At 37.8% G+C, this 19,805-nt stretch overlaps 2 protein-coding genes across 5 annotated transcripts in view; both read right to left on the reverse strand.

Moving 5' to 3' along the window:
- Window positions 1-19,805, reverse strand: part of LOC102228431 (NLR family CARD domain-containing protein 3-like) — a 971,185-nt gene that overhangs the window by 126,561 nt on the left and 824,819 nt on the right. The window lies entirely within an intron of this gene.
- The window catches only part of ncam2 (neural cell adhesion molecule 2), a 275,630-nt gene that overhangs the window by 25,132 nt on the left and 230,693 nt on the right, over window positions 1-19,805 (reverse strand). For all 3 annotated transcript variants that reach the window (XM_005809636.3, XM_005809637.2, XM_023329359.1), the window contains exons 8-14: window positions 13,800-13,945; window positions 7,285-7,435; window positions 5,604-5,788; window positions 5,339-5,435; window positions 4,491-4,664; window positions 1,566-1,685; window positions 870-991 (exon numbers count right to left, since the gene is read on the reverse strand). In XM_005809636.3, coding sequence (XP_005809693.2) covers window positions 870-991; window positions 1,566-1,685; window positions 4,491-4,664; window positions 5,339-5,435; window positions 5,604-5,788; window positions 7,285-7,435; window positions 13,800-13,945 — 995 coding nt within the window. The remainder of the gene's footprint in view (window positions 1-869; window positions 992-1,565; window positions 1,686-4,490; window positions 4,665-5,338; window positions 5,436-5,603; window positions 5,789-7,284; window positions 7,436-13,799; window positions 13,946-19,805) is intronic.

Below are 19,805 nucleotides of genomic sequence, written 5' to 3' on the forward strand. Positions count from 1 at the left end.
AGAGATCTGCCAGCAGAACATTATTCATTTAAGGAATCAACTCAACCCAGCAGCAAATCAATCCAGCCTCACATTGTGTGCAAACGATTATTACGTCAAATATAAAACAACTCCATCAGTGTGAGTTACTTTTTAGAAAATGTAAAAGCACGCCTTGTGCCAACTGAATGGCCTCATGTAAATTTAATGAACGCTTGATTTCCAAACCGCGCCTGTTGTGTTTCGCTCTCTTTGTGCTCAACGTCAAAAACAGGAGTGATAAATGTGAAACATTTATTCTGTCTGCTAAACAGAGCTGCTCAATAATCAGAGCCGCTCATGAATAATAACTCATAATGTAAACCTGGGGTAAAAGAGCAACACAACGTTATTTATCCTGGCAGAAATGTTTCTGTCAAAGATTTCCTCTGTATTTTATCTCACTGAATACTAATAAAAATTATTTAGCTTTACTTTATTATTTTAATTTGCTCTCCAAAGTAATAAATTGTAATGTTTATTGTTTGTTTCATAAATGATGACTGTTTTTATGTTGAAATGTGCTACACAAATAAATTTGACCTTAACTAACCTTAAGTATTTTTGAATTTGAATCTGAACTCCCAAAAAATAAAAGAAAAAGAAAACTCTGAACCATAGTTAATAGACAGCATTAATTAAAAACACTTCACAAAAATACATACTAATACCAATAATAGTAGATTAATGATGCAATAAATAAATGGTTCTTATAACAGAAGATAAAATAACAAAAGTTACAGTGGGTTATTTCACTCTTCTAAAAAAAAAAACCTTAAATTCCCTGGAGAATTTTGGAATAAATTTGCAAAAATACAAAGTTTTAACAGAATGAAGGGTTTTTGGCTCACCGTTTTGTATTTGACGATATATTCCACGATGGGCATCCCGCCGTCATCCTGCTTGACCAGCCCCAGCCTGTAGGCCTTCCCCACGCCCCTCTGGCCGTGGACCGCCGGCGGACTCGGTTCTCCTGAGGACGACAGCGTCACATCTTCATCATTTTGCTCTTTTATTGCATCTCCTTCCCCACGTTTCCCTCCCAGCAGCAGCTGCGCTGTTCTCCGAGACGTTTGGTGGATAAATAAAACGCTTGCGGTGAAATTCCCGGCAGATGAGGAGAATCTGACAGAATCCATTCCAGGTTCTGATAATCTAAATTCATATCTGTGAAAGTCAGAGAGGTTGAGGCCTTCTCCAATATAAATACACCCCAGTTGTGTAATGTGGCAAATAGGCCTCATTCTGCAGAGTTGCTGATGCTCTGAATAGATTCTGGAGGCATGTAATGCATTTCTGTGCATTTCTGTCACACATCCAATATCTGTATTAAATCAGAACCAAAACATTTCCATATTCTTGCTGAATTTAGCTGCTTTAGCGTATAAAACACAGCCTGAACTGCTGAGGGTGCCGACAACTCATCGTTAACACCCTGTGAGACGTTAGAAAACCGTTAAAGTGAGAGACGGGCGTCGTTATCGCAGGTTTTGATTGGTTAAAACTCAACCTGGTTTTAGTTTGGAAGTCAGAGGATCCCGACTTACGGATGGGTAAAGTCTGGAAGGTCTCCGTGTGGCTGAACTCTCCCTGACCTTTCCCGTTCACGGCGGCGACTCGCACCTCGTACGTCGTGTTGGGCTCCAGTCCGGTCAGAACTACGGTGGCTGCAGAGAGACAAAACCATAGCTCACTTTATCTGTTTGCAGAAAAAAAAACAGGAGGCTTCTGAGGAAACGCAGGAATGTGAAGAGGTTTATTTTAACACATCGTTCAATGCAGGAAACATCAGCTTTTTCTGCAGCAGATTTGGATTTTTTATTATTTTAATATTAGAAATCAAATGAATACACAAAACCAGGAGGAGGTTAGAGGCAGAGCGCTAACCAGCTAGCCTCTTTTTAAAAATGACATTGTCTTTAAAGCATCACTAACACAATAAAACAAGTTATATGATTTGAAAAGATGGACTTCTGAGCTTTCATTTTAACTATTTAACTAATAGTTAGAAATACATAAACATTAATTAATAGTTACTTAACTAGTTTCTTCCTCAAATGAAGCACTAGCTTCTTTTGAGGAAGAAATGAAGCTAGAAATGAAGCTAGTGAACAATAAATACTTATGAATTAATATTTATGTAAAGTTATTTAACTATTAGTAGTAAAATATATTTTAATTAACAGCTATTTCACTATTAATTAATAGTCTAATACCTATAATTAAGTTATTCAGCTATTAATTAACAGTTATTTAACATCCACAAGCTTCTTCTTCTAGCTCTGTCAAAGATTTCCTCTGTATTTTATCTCACTGGATACTAATAAAAATTATTTAGATTTACTTTATTATTAGCCTCAAAAGAAGCTAGTGCTTCATTTGAGGAAGAAACTAGTTAAATAGCTATTAACTAATAGTTATTTCTAGTTATTTAATTAGAAGTTAAATAAGTAGTAATTGAGTAAAAACCAGTTTCTTCCTCAAAAACTGCAGATAAATTCCTCAAATCTTCGCAGAAATCTAAACTTCCTCCACTTTCGTTTACGAAGCCTCCGTTGTTTACATTTTGACTTACCCTCATTACATCACAAAATGCCCAGGGTCATCTTGTGATGTAATGAGGGTAAGTCAAAATGTAATCTGGGAAAAATGTCATTAGTGAAATAATCTGTTACTGGTTACAAAATTATTTACTTAAAACAAGCTCCTTTATCTTGCTGTAAAGCTACTTGTAAATTAATTCTGTCTGATTTCAAGTGTAATGAGATATTTGCACTAAACATGATTTTGTGTATTTGCAGTGCTCTTCTTGTGCCTTTTTGTCCTTAATGTTACAAAAGTTGAACACCTCCAGCCTGGTTATTAGATCCAACAGGAAGTTTTGTTAATCTGGATTAAATTCCTATTTAAATCTCACAGATTTTATTCTATCAGCCAGCAGAGGGAGAGTGAAAGTTGCCGTTTTTGTCGGTGTGAACAAATAAAATCCTCTACTGGTAAATAGGTGCTTTTTCAGTCCTGTGGTCCTGGAAAGGAAAACAAATGTTTTGCATTTTGCACCAGCGCTCTGGTTCCATTGCTGGCGCTGAAACGAGGCGAGTCCAGGCCTCATTATGCTGCAGTTTACTGAGGGGAACTTCAGCGCTGAAGTCTGTGATTAAATATGGAGACACTTAGCATTATGTAATTAGCTTTGCTCACTTTTCTGCGTTTTAGATCAAATTCTGTTGAAATAATCCAAATTAGATTCATTTGTAATTGTGAATTTTTCCCTTCATTTCAACATCCTGGTTGGTTTTCTCCTCAGTAAATCTGCAAACTGTAATTGACTCTGAAATGAGGGATATTAGCGATAAGCCCTTCAGGTTTGTTGGAGCTGCTTATCATCCCATGGCTTTCATTTTCCATCCATCTGTCTGTCAGCGCGCGCCGTACTTCCCGACAAGGCTCAGAAATCAATTTGGAGTCGTAAAGCACAGGAAGAGGAGAAGGGAGCGCTTTCAGGCCGGACCGGTCCTGGCGCCGGCCGCTGCCAGGTGTTTGGAGCGTCGTCAGGGGCCGACAACATCCCAGGGCCAAAGCTTTGAAGGATCCTGTGACCGATCGTGCAATTATGTCTGAACTGGGCCGATGTTGAGGCGTCAACACAGGAGATTTCAGGTTCATCTTGAATGTAGGTTTACAATTTCTCTCTCTGACAGGTGAAGAATGAAGTCAATCAGGTATTTTTACTTTAAACTTTAAAACTTTAAACGGATCAAAGTTAGGTTTCCGTTTCCTTCAGGGTTGCAAATATAACGCTACACAGTCGGATAATTCTCTTCAAAATGGGAAAAACAATACAACATGTCATTCAAAAGTGGCTGAAATGATTAAGAAAAAACCTTTTCTGTTCTGTTTTTGTTTAGACAAACGCTGGAAACAAACAGATTGAATGTAAAACAGAGAACATGGCGACCACTTTGAGATACGAAGGAGGATCTGTCATGCTGTGGGCATGACGGATCCGTATAAAATGATCACAAGGCCTACAAATGGCCCCTGAGCCGCACCTTTGGCCTCCTATGGTACAGGAAGAAACTACATTTTTCTGTTTTTTTAAAGCTTGACTTTTCAGTGGATCATGAAATTACAAAATTCTGCCAGAAAAAGAGGCCATCTTGAATTTTTTTTATAGCAAATTGATTAAAAATACAAAAATCCCAGCAGAAATGGTTCAGTTGACATAAAATGTACAGAAGAGAAATTCAGAGAGGAAAGCATCGACAAGAAGAATAACCATTGTTACCTCAAGCCAAAAACAATACAAATAGTTGATATTTTTGTGTCTTTATGTGTCAAAAATCTCACCAAAAAACATAAAAACCTAATCAGGTTTGTTTCTTCAGCTGCTATAAAACAAGAAAATATAAAGAGAAGCAGAAAACTGCAACTCCTAACTCTGATAAATGACGTTTGGAAATCAAACTCACTCTGCACGCTGTGTGACTTCACATCCCTCCAGTCTATGGAGCCCAGCTCTTTATACTGGACCAGGTAGAAGCTGATGGGAACGCCGCCGTGAGAGTCCGGCTTCATGAAGGTGACGGTCGCCAGCCGCTGGGAAACGGCCGACAGACGGACGGAGTACGGATTGGATGGGACGTCTGTGAAAAAACAAGAAAACACCAGAAACTGCTGAGATCTGAGATCAACAGGGTTTAAAAACAACAGAAGGGAATAAAAAAATATGAAAAATAACATCTGATTTCCATCTGAGGAAAGGAAAGAAGAACAAAAAGGAAAACAAGAATTGTAAGAAAAATGGAAGGAAGGAGGATCGATGACAGGAAAGAAATAAGGAAGGAAAGAAAGAAGTAAACAAGAAAAGGCAGAAAAGTAAAGAAAAACAAGTGAAATTAAAAACAAAAAATCAAGAAAGGAAGAGGATAGGACATGTTAAAAAAAGATAATGAGCTTGTAGGAAACAAGAAAAGAAGGATAGAAAAGAGGAAGAGGCAAAAACAGGAAGGGAAGGAAAGAAAAAGTTGATAAACACTGAAAGGAAGGAAGGAAGGAAACATGGAATGAAGGACAAAAGAGATGAACAAAAAGAAAAAAGGACAAAAGTGGGACATTGCAGTATGGAACAAAGAAAGAAAATAAAAGAAGGAAGAAAGAGGAATAGAATAAAAATGTCCTTTATTGCCCCAAGAGGGGAATTTTTAACAACAGCAGCAAAGTGACAGGAAATAACAAACAGACTCACACTAGGACAGAAAATATTAAATATAGATGTATAAACATTTTTTTTTAAAATGTCTCTCTCTCTTTCTCTCACCTGCCTGAGCCAGGATGAACTCCTGGTACCGGACTCCGATGTTGTTCCGGGCCGTGCAGTTATACCGGCCAAAGTCTCGGTCCGACATCGGAGTCACCTGAAAAATAAGCAAGCAGAACCTTTTATAGCAACTCCACCTCGGAATGGCTAAAAATAACATTTTGGAGTGGTCTAGTCAAAGATAAGACTTAAAATCAGCTTCAAATGATGATGTGTGACATATTTGTGAAGTCAAGGATTGGTCCTTCAGAGCCTCCGTACCCACCTCCAGCACCGACTTCTCGTCTGTGCGGTAGATCTGCATGTGCGGCGTTCCCTCTGAGATGGTGAAGCGTTCCCTCCTCCACAGCATGGTGGCGGGCGGGTTGGACATCACGTCGCAGCTGATGTTCACCGGGTTCCCCTCCCACGAGTAATAGATGGTGTGATTGGTCAGGAATTTAGGAATATCTGAGAAAAAAAAGAATATAAATGTAAAGCTGATGTTTGTCACTGTAATAAAAATATTCCTTTACTTCTTTGTGGAAGCTCAGTTTGATATGAGAGATAATCTGTGAAAAATGTAGCTCTTCTGCCTTGTCCTAGTTCTGACTAGAAACAACCAATCAGAGCCAGGAGGCGGGTCTTAGTGCTGTCAATCATTCTCTGTGTAGCGCTCATCTATGCTACAGCTAGCATAACCTGTTGTGAATGCTCAGGATAGTTAGCTTGTCCAGTGATGATGGAGGACAAGCAGTTTTCCTGTAACAGTAAGTTAGCACGAGATTGATTGACAGCGCTAAGCCCCGCCTCCTGGCTCTGATTGATTGGTTTATTCAGAAGGCAATAACAGTTCCTTCTGTGAGGTGAAGAAGATCAATCTTTTCATTGTTTATCTGTCTCACATTAAACTGTCACAACATGGTGACACTTTTACCAAATACGTAAAAAACATATTTCTTTATAAAAGTTACACACTGTTGCTTTAAGCAAAAGAGAAAACCAGTAAACTGCTGGAGTGTTGAGCGTTCATGGCAGCTAATTAAACACTGAAATCAAAGGTGGAGCTGGTATGGATGATCAAAGGCGTCTTAACCCACACATTCTGCAGAAGAAGAAGAAAATGCTTCGGATTTAAACCCAGTGGAGAGAAACATCTGAGTCGGCCTCAAGAGGGCGAATGAAGGATGCAAACAGAGGGCGATAATGAAAGACTGCGGCGGCGGGTGTTGTTGTTGCTGCTCGGACGTTTCCTGGCCCGGCTGGCCGGCTCACGCAGACACACATTATGCTTGTTTTATGCTCCCTTGCAGGACGCCATTAGAGAGATTGATGTGCGGCTCCCTGTCACAGCTGAGGACGTGCCATCGCCTCGCAGTGACTTAGTAAATGAGTTCGTTAGACTCTCCGTCTGAAACATGTTTACAGCAGAACAGCAGCAACTTCCCACATCCAGACGGGGGATGAACATGTGTGTGTTCACGAACTTTCAAGGGATTTCTTTCCCGAAAATGTCAATTTATCTGACGGCTCAATCTGCCGCGCTGGTATAGTTAAAGCATCTCGTAATGAAGCCAATCTCTTCAAAGCCGAAATGAAGATCTTTGCTGCAGAGCTCATTAGGCAGGGGAGAGGCAGGCTGCCCCAAATAACCCCAAACACGACACGACGAGGAGAGGAAGCCGTCAGCAGGAGAAATCCAGTCTTTTCATTAATTATCACTCTTCAGAGACGATACGACTGCAGGGAGGAGCTGTTTGTAATCATTTCCTCTTCTTTAACAAGACAACCAGACGGTTTCCACAAGAAATGGTAAACTTTTCACCTCTGGAATAATCTTGACAGGTGTAAATATTTGACATCAATTTGTTTTATTGGGAAATAATGAAAGATGCACAGCTAGCTGTGACAGGAACCTAGCTCATTAAAAAGCTGTAAAGTTTCCAGTTAATTGTAATTTAACTTACACTCGATGTCCAGAAACATGCTCTTCTGATGGCCTCCTATCCTGCTTTGAGCCTCGCAGTCGAAGCGGCCGAGGTCGCTGAGCCGCACCCCGCTGATGGTCAGCACGGATTTACCGTGACGGCCGCGGACCTCGAACCGCCCGTCCCGACTCTGGAAAACAAACACAAAGTTCCTGTAAATATACCGAGGAACAGGAAGTCCTGAGAAAAGCTAAGAAATACTTCATTTTCCAGCTTTGTAGCAGAGAATGACCCCAGTCTTTTCCCCTTCGCAGGCCGCAGTCTCGTGTCACACCGTGTTGTGGCTAATCCAATAAACCGCCGATATATTACAAGGTCATTACATCGGTATGAAGACAGATGGGAACAATTTGAAGCAACGGGTCAATTACAGCAGACAAGGCTATCAGTGCGGCCGTCCCTCCTAATGAGACCAAAACACCTGCAGCATCCAGGGTGGACGCTTTCCATCAGATGACCTCATGACCCCAGGAGGCATGTAATGGAAACTGTTAAAAAACAACTAAAAATATCCTGTTAAACGAAACAACAGATAAAACTACATTTATTCATCAGGAAGTGCAACATAAAGGATAGTGTGGTGAGAAAATTGACTCAAATCAGAAACAAAAACAAACTCTACCCCCCACTGAGCCTTTTATGCAGCTTCGATTTTAATCAGAGAGAGATTACTGTCTTCCTTTTTCTTATCCCGTCTGATTAAAAAGCAAAAGAAAGCTTGTCTGTTAAAGAACATCAATGGTTTTATTTCTTTTTTACAAAATAAATAACATCTCTCTACAGACAACATTAAAAATGAGCAGATTATGAATTTACAGAGTTTTATTTTCAATGTTTTCCCCTCCCTCACCTGTTGCTGCCAGCCTGAGTGAGTATTCAGTATACAAAGAGATCTTAATATTTTTTATTTTTAAGTTTCTCAAACCAAATCTGTGTTTTTAAAAAAAATCTGCTCCCAATGTAAGACAAAATGCTACTGTTGCTTCTTTTACACAAAATAAACTTAAAATGTTCTTACATTTAAAATTTATTCAAACTTAAATACAGTTTAGAATTTTCTCTTTTTTTTAACTTTATTTCAAACAAATAACATTACATAGAGGATATTTAACACAATGTCAAATATTGCAATATTATAACATAAGTAATAAACAATATTGGTGTTAAGATTTTACCATAGGAATCTACAAAGTAGAATAAATAAAGCAAAGAAAAAGCTATTTATCTGGTGTTAATTGAATATGTACAGTGTGAATGCATGAAATGTGACATATCTGCACATATTTCTATTTTATTTGTGATATTGTTGAGCTCCAATTCAAAGTAAATAAATTATTATTGATGTTTTTGATGCATTTTAGGAGTTTGTCTTCTAGAAATGTTCCAGAGATTATATAAAGCTGGTCTGTAATTGTAGTTTTTAAACATTTCTCCTCTCTGCTAGCAGCTTTCAGTTACTGTTTGCCTCCATCTGTATTCCCATCATTGTGTACATTTGCATATTTAGGCCGCTGTATTCCTGCGCACACTCTCCCTCTGCTTTCCCCATAAATCAACGCACAGTTCTCTCTTTGTAATGCCCTCCTGTCGCCCCCGACCCAAACGCTCCTCTCCTGCTCCAGACTCTGGCTTGATCCTGTTTGGAACGGCTTTCGTTTTGTCGCCACAAAGCTTTCAGCTAACGAGGTAGAGCGCCGCTTAAAGGCTCGGCTCTGGTCGCTTTGCGACTTCGCTTGTTTGCCTGGCGAGTGGCACTGAATGAGGATGCTGAGGATGAGGCAGCAGAGAGAGAGAGAAACAAAGAGGAAGAGGAAATCTTCTGAGTCAGGAAATTACTCCCCTACTGACAGGGCCTGTGTGTGGAGACAAACTCGCGCCCTGAAGCTCGGCCTGCTTGATATGCAGCTCAGTCACCTGGACAAACGTGAACAGAGAGCCGCATGTAGGAACAGAAACAGGAAGCACCAATATCTCTCTGGGTTTGCATGAAGCACACAAACTCTTAAATAGATTTTGGAGACTGTTACTGTGTTATTTTAGTTTTAGTTTCAGATATTAAAAATGTCAGTGGTAAATGTCAGCGAGGCCGGTGTGATTCTGCCGTCCTCCTCAGCGCTTCGTGGTGGGGCTGAACGTCAGGTCTGCGGCGTCCGCCTGGTTATTATGAGTCCTGCGCCACCTCGACCTCACCGAGGCAACAAAATGACATTTAATAATGGCTTTTCTGCTTCAAGGAAATGAAGGCCAGAGAGGCGGGTTCAAAGTGAAACAAAGCCAGTCGGTCGCTAAACATTTCAATTATCTCAAAATCGAAGAATAGACAGTAGCATCTGCGACTGCTTCTCCAAGGCTACGTTTTTATTGTAATAAATATAATAAAGGAGCAAAAGTTTCACTGAATTTTGTTGAATTACATGCAGAAAAACGAGAAAGTTGTACCCAGAAAAAAGCCAATCCAACCATCGAACAGCCAACAATTTGATCATTTGATAAAACAATTCTCCAAAAATCAAAAATGTCTTGTAAATGTTGGACTGAATAACTACGGATTTCACGCTGGTGGAGATTCTCAGTCAATTAAGACAAGGAAATGATGACCGCTTCAATAGACGAGAACTAAATTATACCTCAGAAAAATATAAAATATGTTCTGCTTTGAAAAAAAAATGAAGAAAATATTATTTATTGAACCAGTTAAAACATTAATAACACTGTAGTGGATCATGTTATGAACTCACTATATGTTTTGTGCATGTGCACAATGCTGGAGGGCAAAATAACGCTCTCTGTGTCATCTGCTACGCTACACACAAACTCATTGCCATAGCAACTGACTCTACGTGTCAGGGTTGAACACCAAAAGCTACTCAAACATTTCCCACACAAGAACAGAACATTCAGTCCATTGCAGCATTCTATTTTTAGGCCTAATGTTTATTTAATGAGTGATTAGTAGTAGTAGTAGATTAGCTACCGCTGCTATTAGCTAAGCTAACAATGCGGTGGTTGATTAGCTCATTTTAACAGCTGCTCTACTGATGATCTGTCAGAGCTGGTGTGTGGTTCGCCTTTTTTTTAAAGTGAACTGAAACACACCGAATTCCACATCACGTCTATATGTTAAAGTTTTCAAAGTCAAGCTAGCATAACTGAGCTACTTCCCTCTCTCTCACTATTTTTTCTCTTAATTAAAACTTTTTCCTGACCTTGTTGTCTAGTTGTCATAGTACTTAATTAGTAGCAAAACACTATGTCCCTTTTTCTTTTATATATCATGCATAGATTTAAGATTTAACGCATCATATTGACAACTTAATAGCTAAACCAAGTCACTGTTAGCAAGCAGCTATTGATGACTAGCATTCATAGAGTAAAACTTAAAAAAATTGTCCTACTATTTTTCTAAAAGTTTACATAAGAGTAACTAGATTAATGATTTTTTTAAATCACCAATCTAATCTAATCTAATATAATATAATATTAATTACACTAATTAATATTACATTAATTAACCATAAATATCCATTTGAGGTGTTGGTGCTGATGTGTTGCACTTTGTTTTTTCCCAGTTTTGTTGCTTGTTTGCTGACCTCCAATCCAAAAGGTGGCGCCAAACACAACAGAAAAAGAAATTAAACCATTGAAAGAGAATTGAAAATGTAAAACAGCAGCAAAACAAAACAAATATTTATTTATTACTGTCAATTTTTTGCTTTCAATGGAAAGTTTTGCAGAGTAATCGTTAATATATTCAGTTCCATTTTTCAAAGCCAATATTTCTTTTCCGTTTCTCTTTAAGATGTCGTTGTTTTAGCCTCGTAGATTCATAGAAACGTCTGAATGTGGACGTTTTATTGTGAAAGAACAGACTATGCTACTTTTTCTGTATTGAGAATCCAGGAAATCTTACTTACACAATCTTAAAGATAATCAGTGGCATTTTAAGAAAAGCACCTTGCTGGTTGCCTCTGTGGATTTCTGAGTCCCTCCCTCTCTTTTTCAGCATAACTGTGTCTATTTGTGCCACATTATTTATGGACAAAGTGACTCACAGTGATTCCCAGAAAAGCTCCTAAGTCTTCGCAGAAACATCCATCAAAACTCAGTTTTAATCACTGAGTTTATTTCCGTCGTGCTTCCATCAGTAGCTCCTTATACTGGGATGTTAGGAATAAATAAAACCCCTACCTCACAACACCAAGCAATGAAACAATACACCAACTCAAATCCTCCTTCAGTACATAATTAAATCCTACAAACTGCCTCCCATTATGCTCTCTTACCGAGGGTCATGGTGTTAGCAGCGAAAGAAAGAGACGACGCAGGCAACGTTATGTAGAGAGTAAAACTAAGCCTCTTGGTGCAAGACGCCTCAGCAGGAGGAGAGAGAGCAGCCTGGATATGCAGATTGGAGAGCAAATTGAGAGAGGAGCATTCTGCCTTAAACCCAAATGACTGCTGCCATCCATCACGCCCGGGCGCCGCTCGACTCATGTTTGTCTTTGCGCATGTTTAGGTGTGTTGGTTTGCTCCGCGCATTTCCATAATTGCATTTGCAGTGGGGGGAGAGAAGCACTTACTCTCATTTTCGGCTGTGATTTATCAAGCCGAGCGATTCGAGCCAACACACACATTCATTTATCTCCACTGTGACCTTTTTCCCAGCAAAAGATCGTCTGGATCCTTTGTTTGTTTCTTTGTTCTTCTAGTCCAATGCTAACACACCGACATTACGTTGCTGAAAAATAAATACTGCTTGAGTCAAATCCAGACCCAGACCTTTTGAGGCTGGATCACACAATGCCTTGTTAGGTGAAAGGAAAGTACCAAACAAAGTGTAAACTGAAGCATTTACCTTGAAAACTTCAAGGTCCTTGGTGCTTCTTTTTGCCTGGAGCGAAACAAAATAAAAAGCGCGAGCTGATTTCCTGTGAGACTATAAACTCAGCCAGGTATGAGCGCAGGGTGAACGTGCATAAGTTATGTCTTTGAGCCTTTTAACATTTATAAACGTATGGAAAAGACAGCCACCTATTTGTGTCTGCTGCTCCTTCAATTATACCTATTTGACGCCAGAATGTAGATTTCACAACATTAACCTCTGCAACCAATAAAATTACCCAAAACATGGAGATGGGATTAAAAAATTATGCATTAAAATGTTTTTATTTGGACATTTTAACTTGTAAACCCACATAAATACACAACAGAAACCAGAAATCTACCATTTTATTAAGTTAAATCAGAGCAAACTTACTAAAATTATATCCAACCATAAAACCGATCAGGAAGGAATCAGTGCAAATGGATCCTGTCTACTGTTTGACTTTATGAAATATTAATATTTTAACAGTTTTCACTACATGTACTGTCCACAGTGTAATATTAATGAGACAATGAGGATTTAGGGAAATCCTAATATTGAATTTATCATTTAATATAAATGAGTTCAAGTGTAACAAACACCTGCAGTAACTTTATGTTTTTGCTGATAAACTGTCTAAATAGTTTTTTAATGTTCTCTCCATGTTTGTGTGAATTTTGACATTTTTGTGTTAATTTATTTTTTGCCTAAATAGTTGAACGGTTCATAGGCAACATAGACTAAAGTGTCCAGATTTATTATGAGTTTGTTATTTGATTAAAAATTCACTTAAGGTGTGTTAATATAACAAAAACTTAATAATTAAGCAAGCAGTGTTTATTTTGTCGTGTGTTGTATATATACAACACACGACATATATATATATATATATATATATATATATATATATATATATATATATATATATATATATGTATATATATATATATATATATATATATATATATATATATATATATATATATAAAGCTGAAAACTGTCTAAAAAGGTTATTTAAAATTCAAATTCAAAATACTTTATTGGCCCCAAAAGGAAAATTAAATGTTCAGGATGCTATTTCTGTTTCGATGTGAATTTTAACATTCTTCTGTTAATTTCTTTAGTTCTGCATTATTTTACGTTAAAAGAAGAGTGTTTTCAGATTCAAAGTCTCCAACAATACAGAAGAAAAAGTTGTTAATTCAATAGAGGTGTCTGGAAAGTAAAATTTATAAGTATGCGCCATTTTACCCCTCCTCTGATTTCCCACACTTGGCCCCGCCCCTCCGTGTCTCTTGGCTCCGCCCACTTTGCTGGGTGGATTTAATGTTTAGTTGCACTTTCAAGGTTGTAGTTTTTAAAATGTTAACTGAAACCATGTAGGACAACTTTAATAGCATCAACGTAGAATATTTGTTTTGGTAATTCAGAAGAAAAAAATCTAAACATAAGCTCTCTTAGTGTCACTGAAATTTCTCTGTTTGGTGTGAAAACTTGGCGAACTTCCTCCTCACCCCTTCCAAGTTATGCCCCATTTGTTTTACACAACTTAAAGTCGACCGCTTGGTGTGTGACGCAACAAACAACACACACACACAGAAAGCCAGATGGACTTTCTGGCAGCGTCTACCTTGTCTCCGTCCACGAAGGTCTGTCCGTCGCTGGCTCTCCTCCAGGAGATGTCAGGCAGAGGCTCGCCCTCGGCCACGCAGGAGATCATGGCGGCGCTGCCCTCCACGGCTGTCACGTTCTTCAGCTGGGTGATGTGGGGCTGGACTGCCGGCCGGCCGCAGAGGACGAGAAAAATAAATTAGAGAAGAAAGAGCAGAGAGGAAGGACAGAGGAAGCAGGAGTGAAACTGTCAAGTATGTGCTGCAACTCGTAAAGTAGAGAAGATGAAGGCGATAACGTGGGGTTTAGACACGGAGCTGATGCATGACTTTGCACCGACGATATAGGCCAAGATCATTTGTTCACCGCAGTCACACCTCACAGCTTTGATGTAGTGGGGTAGGAAGGCCTCTTGTCCCTCTTTGCATTGATTCAACGGCGACAGAAAACCGACTTTGGTGAAGTTTTGAGGCACGAACCTCTGTGTTTCTTTGAATAAATATCGATTTTTGTCTGGGAAGACTCCTCTCCAGCACCGTGTGATTTGCTTTTGACGCACTGAGAGCAGATAAGTGCTGCAAAGCCATCGAGGGACGGTCCCTCCTCGCTTCCACCTGATAAGGTGCACTAAGCAAGACCTGATGCATGTCAAGGGCGCGGCGCGTGCTACATGAATCATGGATTACTCGTCCATGTAAATCCTTAGCAGACGGCTAAGACGTAGCATGGCATCAAATCCGAAAGGAAACGAGGAAGTGAACAAGAAGCAGTGAGTTGAAGGCTTTTAGCGGCGCTCGGAGGAGGAGTCCTGGGACGGTTCTGGCAATTTCACGTTAGCATGCTGGCCTCAGGGTGGAGGAGCCATCGCTGGGGATTTGGAGAGCTTGTCAAAACACGAGGGTCACACACACGTACACAACAACACACACCTGTATTATTTTACCTCCCAGCACCTTCAGTAAACAGATCAATGATCCGAGGACGGAAACGGGTTTGTGGGTAAATATCAGCCTGAGACGGTGGAGAAAAGTAAACATGTAGATCCATTTACAGACGGGCTGAAGGGTCATCATTTACTAAATTACCTAGAATTGGAACAACTTGGACTTAATTACTGAGAAATGAGTATTAAATAGATGCAAATATTAAAAATGTTCAGCAATAAATGCAATTAAAATAATGTAATATTGGCATTAATGTCATGCAAAGGTTATACATTGTTTTGTACATGTGGTTGCTCATACATTTATTGCACAAATTTCACTTATGTTTATAAATCCTCCACTTTATAGACTTTATTATAATACATTCTTCTTTTCTTCTTTTTATATTATTTTATAGTTTATCCAGCTGGTTTTTGTTTGCGACCTAACATGAATCATAATTTCATTCTGTTATTTTGAATGACAATAAAGATAATATGAATCTGAATTGCATTTGAAGTCTGGACTTTGACTAGGCCCCTCCAGAAACAGTTTTTGGAACCATTCAGAGCTGAACGTGTTTCTTCAGGTTCACTTTTCTATTAACGTTTGTTTTGATGATTTAAAACAAAAAAAAACTAAAAAGGAAGAAATCTGTAACAATGTAAATACATTTTTACATTTTAGACAAATCATCTTGACCAACAACCAGTTCATTAAGTGCTAATTAATTATGTATAACAACTGAATGAATAGCAAGTACTTGAAACAAGAGACCTATAAATTGTCTTTTTTAAATAGTTTAAACACCAAAAATGGCTTAAATACGAATATCTAACATTTACAGTCCTCCGTATCTCAACTCTTGTTGGAGACTTGAGGCCAAATTGTTGCCATGTCTGTTAAAGTTTGTTCCACAATTTAAATAAAATCCTAATTCTTCCAAAAGGAAGAATCCAGCCAGAATTAGTGGAGAAGTTTCTTGTTGGTGATTTGATTGTTTCTAATGCTACAGAAGGAAATAAAAGAAGTTAGAAAAGCTGCAGCCATATCAAGGGTTTGAACCCTCAAAGGGTTTTACAGGTGAACTCCAGAGCCGAGTTAGTCATCTTTAATTAGAAAACAGAGCAACAGAGAAACATCTCAAACTGGCAGGAGAAAACACAGAAAACCTGCAGCAGGATTAGAAAAGCTGCACAGAAACGACCTTTTTACGCTGCTGCCATCTGGCAGTGGAGATGTGCTCTGTGGTAGCAGCAGCAAAAGTTTCTTCTCCAAAAACAAAATGTTGCATGTCTGAATTGTGGACATGATGGAAAAGTTTGAGTTTACTAAACCAAAACAAAACGTTCTCCTAGAAACAGCTTTTCTGAAGCCATATATCCCTTAAAAATACTGAAATTATGGAAACATTTTCACTATATTGTAACCTCTAATCCTTTATTGGGCTGTAATGATTTGAGTATCTCAATTATTAAAATTCCTCGTGGTAAATGTATCCTGCTCCGAAGTTTTATTAAATTATGTTTTATTATTTAGCACACCTTTTTGTGATTATTTATGTTGCGCAGTGCTCTCACGTCCGCCTGAGTTGTTGATGAAATTTAAGTGTTAGCAGCATAATTTCTAATTTTTAAGGTTGTTCTGTAGGGATTTTATTGATTCATGATAAATATTTGTTTACAACAACCCTAATCAACAACCCTTACATTGCTTTTCAGAAGTGCAATATTATATTTTTCTGAAGAATTAAAGGCTGCAAATATTTCTATGAGCTTTTCGTGTTATTCCCATTTTTAGATCTGTTTGGCAACTGGGATAATTCCCTAAATTTCACTCTTAAAAGCCAAAACAGAATAATTTGGAGCTCATTCAACATCAAGTATCCGTTTTCATATAACAGCACAAGCTGCTAAATGTTTTAGAGCTATTTTTATTCAACGACAAAAGATCACGAAGCAAACAAGTCAAAATTACCTTAAACAATTGACCGACTCATTGTAAGGCTTCATAATGAGACCAAATGGCTGCTGGAATGATTTCTGCTAAGAGGGAGACACGTGGAGCACTCAGGATGATTGGCCACATCTATTACACTTTCTAAAAGCTTTTAAAACTTTCACAGCTCTTAGAAACACACAAAATACACACAGTGAAAGGCCTGAATGGCCGATGTAGCGAGTGAGCTCTTCATCATCAGCGTACGTGGAGCTGCTCTGCCTCAGATTCCCCTCATTGTGAAAACATTACATGGAAAACGTCTCATTCATCAAGATCCCTCTGCTGGGAAAGTTATTAATAAAGAATTATCTGCAATATTTCAGGTCTAAATGAGAGAGAGCTGAGATGCATTTTGATGAGAAGGTTCGAGAATTAAACGACCTTCAAAGTTTTGGTTGTTTCTGCTGGATTATCGTAAAGAATGTGAGACTTTTGGTTAAAAAGTCAAACAAATCAAGTTCATTTATGTTGCACATTTCAGCAGCAAACTGGCTCAAGGTGCTTTCCATAACAAAAACAGGAAATTACAAAGTTAAACAAACAAAAGACATTACAATGAATAGTTTCTGCAAACCAAGACCATCTGTTGAAGCCATTTTACATCAGAAACCAACAACTTTTAAAATAAGGAGGGTGAAACTTTATTTGTTAAGGTTGACCTTAGTTGATAATTGGTTGTGCTAAGCTAAACATGTATTTGTTTTATTTGTTTTTGCACCTTTTGTTCCTCTGTTTTGCTGCAGCTCCCTCATGCGGAGAGTTTAGGTTACTACACCCTATTTAAGCAGCCTTTGTCAGCAATTTAGCATTTTAATTTGACGCTTTGTTAGATGTTTTTTGACATTATTAAACTAAAGTTTTCCAATTTTTGAACATCTTTTGTCTCTGTCTCTCCCAGTTTTCCAGACTCGCTTTCTTTGTCGTTTTTTATGTATATTTTTTCCACAGAAAGCTGTTGCTTCTAGAGATTCGTTTATGTTTTTAAATCTAGCTTGACCACTCAGATTTGATTTTATTTTAAGATAAATAATTTTTAATAATAAAGCAAAAGTGTTTATCAATGGTAAACAAAAACTTGGTGACTGATTAGATTAATCCTGAATATATATATATATCAATGCAAATAAAATAAAATAAAAAAACCGCTACAGTCTAAATGCTTCTGTAATAATGTTATACTTTAAATATGTACTAAACCCTGACTGAAATAAATAAATAAAGGCTGGAATAATTTCAACAAAACATCTTTTTAAAACAACCCCATACTCTTGAGATCTTGTCTGCTAAAAATATTTAATTTTTCTTTCTGCTTTAAACCTTGCAGATCCTACTTTAGTCAAAAATATTAATTTCCAATATTTAATAGGCTTTTACCTTTTAAAGCCCAGTATGTCAGAATCACTGGTTATTACTGAAACATAAAATGCATTAGATGGAAAAAAAGCAGAAACAATCAAAGTCTGACATTAAATTTGATCGACTGAAAGACTGCTCTCCTTTCATTGCATGTTTTAGCTTCCATCTTCTGACATAAAGCAGAAAAAAGTGTTGAAGGCGTCTTCATCCAGCCGGTTGGATTACGACTCTCTTTATCACTATAATTACAGTTTATTATATCAGTTAAAAGCCAGGCATTGCATTATCATATGTATAATGTAAGCCACTAGAAAATGCTATTTATGTGTCAAAACGACAATAAAGTAACATAAACACACAGTTTGAGTGTTTAAAATTGCACAATTAAAGCTGGAAAAAGCTCCTATTTTCAGATGAGTTTTATTTTTACCATCTCTGCTGGAAGTTTTGATGTTACATAAAGCTCTTATCCCACCCACAGACAGGCGTCAGGAAGCAAAAATGTTCAACTTGCTGCATCGGATTGGCCTGATGCGTGTTATTTGTTGTTTTAGCCGAGCAGATCCATAAAACAAATGTCAGCACAGATTCTCCCTCCTGGATCCACCGCTAATAGCTAACAGGCTTTAATGATAAAAGCTACCGCTGGGCCTGTTCTGCTACATCATCTACATTTTTCGGTTTATTTAAAACCGCTGAAAACCGATGTTGTTTACTTTCCTTGCTCTTTTGTCTTATGCTGATCCTTGGATTGTGTGTCATGTTTCCACTCATTAGGGAAAAAAAGAAGCGAGAACAATGTCGTGATGTGAAAACCAGATATTGTATTTCACGCACCACTGGCGAAACCGTAAGAGAAAAAGTGGCAGAACACTCAGATTTTGTCTACAGAGATAAATCTCCCACGCCGCTATGATGAATTTCTCCTGATTGCTGCTGGAGGAAGAAAATAAATCCTTGCGGTGCATTTAATATTCCGATCCTTTGTAATTCCTCCTGAAACTGAACTGTAGTGCATCTTCCTTTCTGCATCTTACTCCTAATTGAGTCCAGTGGACATAAATATAAGAGAGACACACCTACCTGTATAAAGAGAAGTGCATCACTAAGACAAATGAACTAACTAGCATGCTAGCATGAGAAAATAAGACAAAAGGAGCTTTAGTAAAATCATGCAAATGAAAGAGTTTATGTCTTATTTCAGTAGTAATCATTAGTAATCAAACTGCAAATCTACGTGCAATTTTCTCAGCATGGAGAAAAAATTAGCAAGTTGCTAACATAAGATTTTTATTTTTATCAGCATAAAATTTAAATAAGTTTCACTAGTTGGATAACCTGTTAAAATTTGATGTAGATTAATGTTTTAATCTAATATTAATAATATTAAACCTTGATTTATACAGTAGAATTTTTTGAGGATGTCTTATTTACAAGAGAGACCTGTTAACCTGACAAATCTAACGGATAGCTTCTCAATTTCCCGCTTTACATTAAAAACAAGTTAATTTTTAAATATTCTCATTATCATTCACTTTAAACTGAAACACATTAATCTCTAGAAAAAAAGAAATAATCACTGCAATAAATAAACCTGCAGTTCTTGCTGTATTTGGGTAAAACTCAGTTAATGCTACCATGCTAACATGTTAGCTTGAGAAACTTTTGGTTTTAGGCTGAGAATGAAAGACAAAAGGTGTAGCTTTAGCAAAATTATAAAACAAAACCATGAAATCTTGTCTTAT

This window comes from Xiphophorus maculatus, chromosome 24, assembly GCF_002775205.1.
Source record: "Xiphophorus maculatus strain JP 163 A chromosome 24, X_maculatus-5.0-male, whole genome shotgun sequence".
In the NCBI taxonomy this organism is placed as follows: domain Eukaryota; kingdom Metazoa; phylum Chordata; class Actinopteri; order Cyprinodontiformes; family Poeciliidae; genus Xiphophorus; species Xiphophorus maculatus.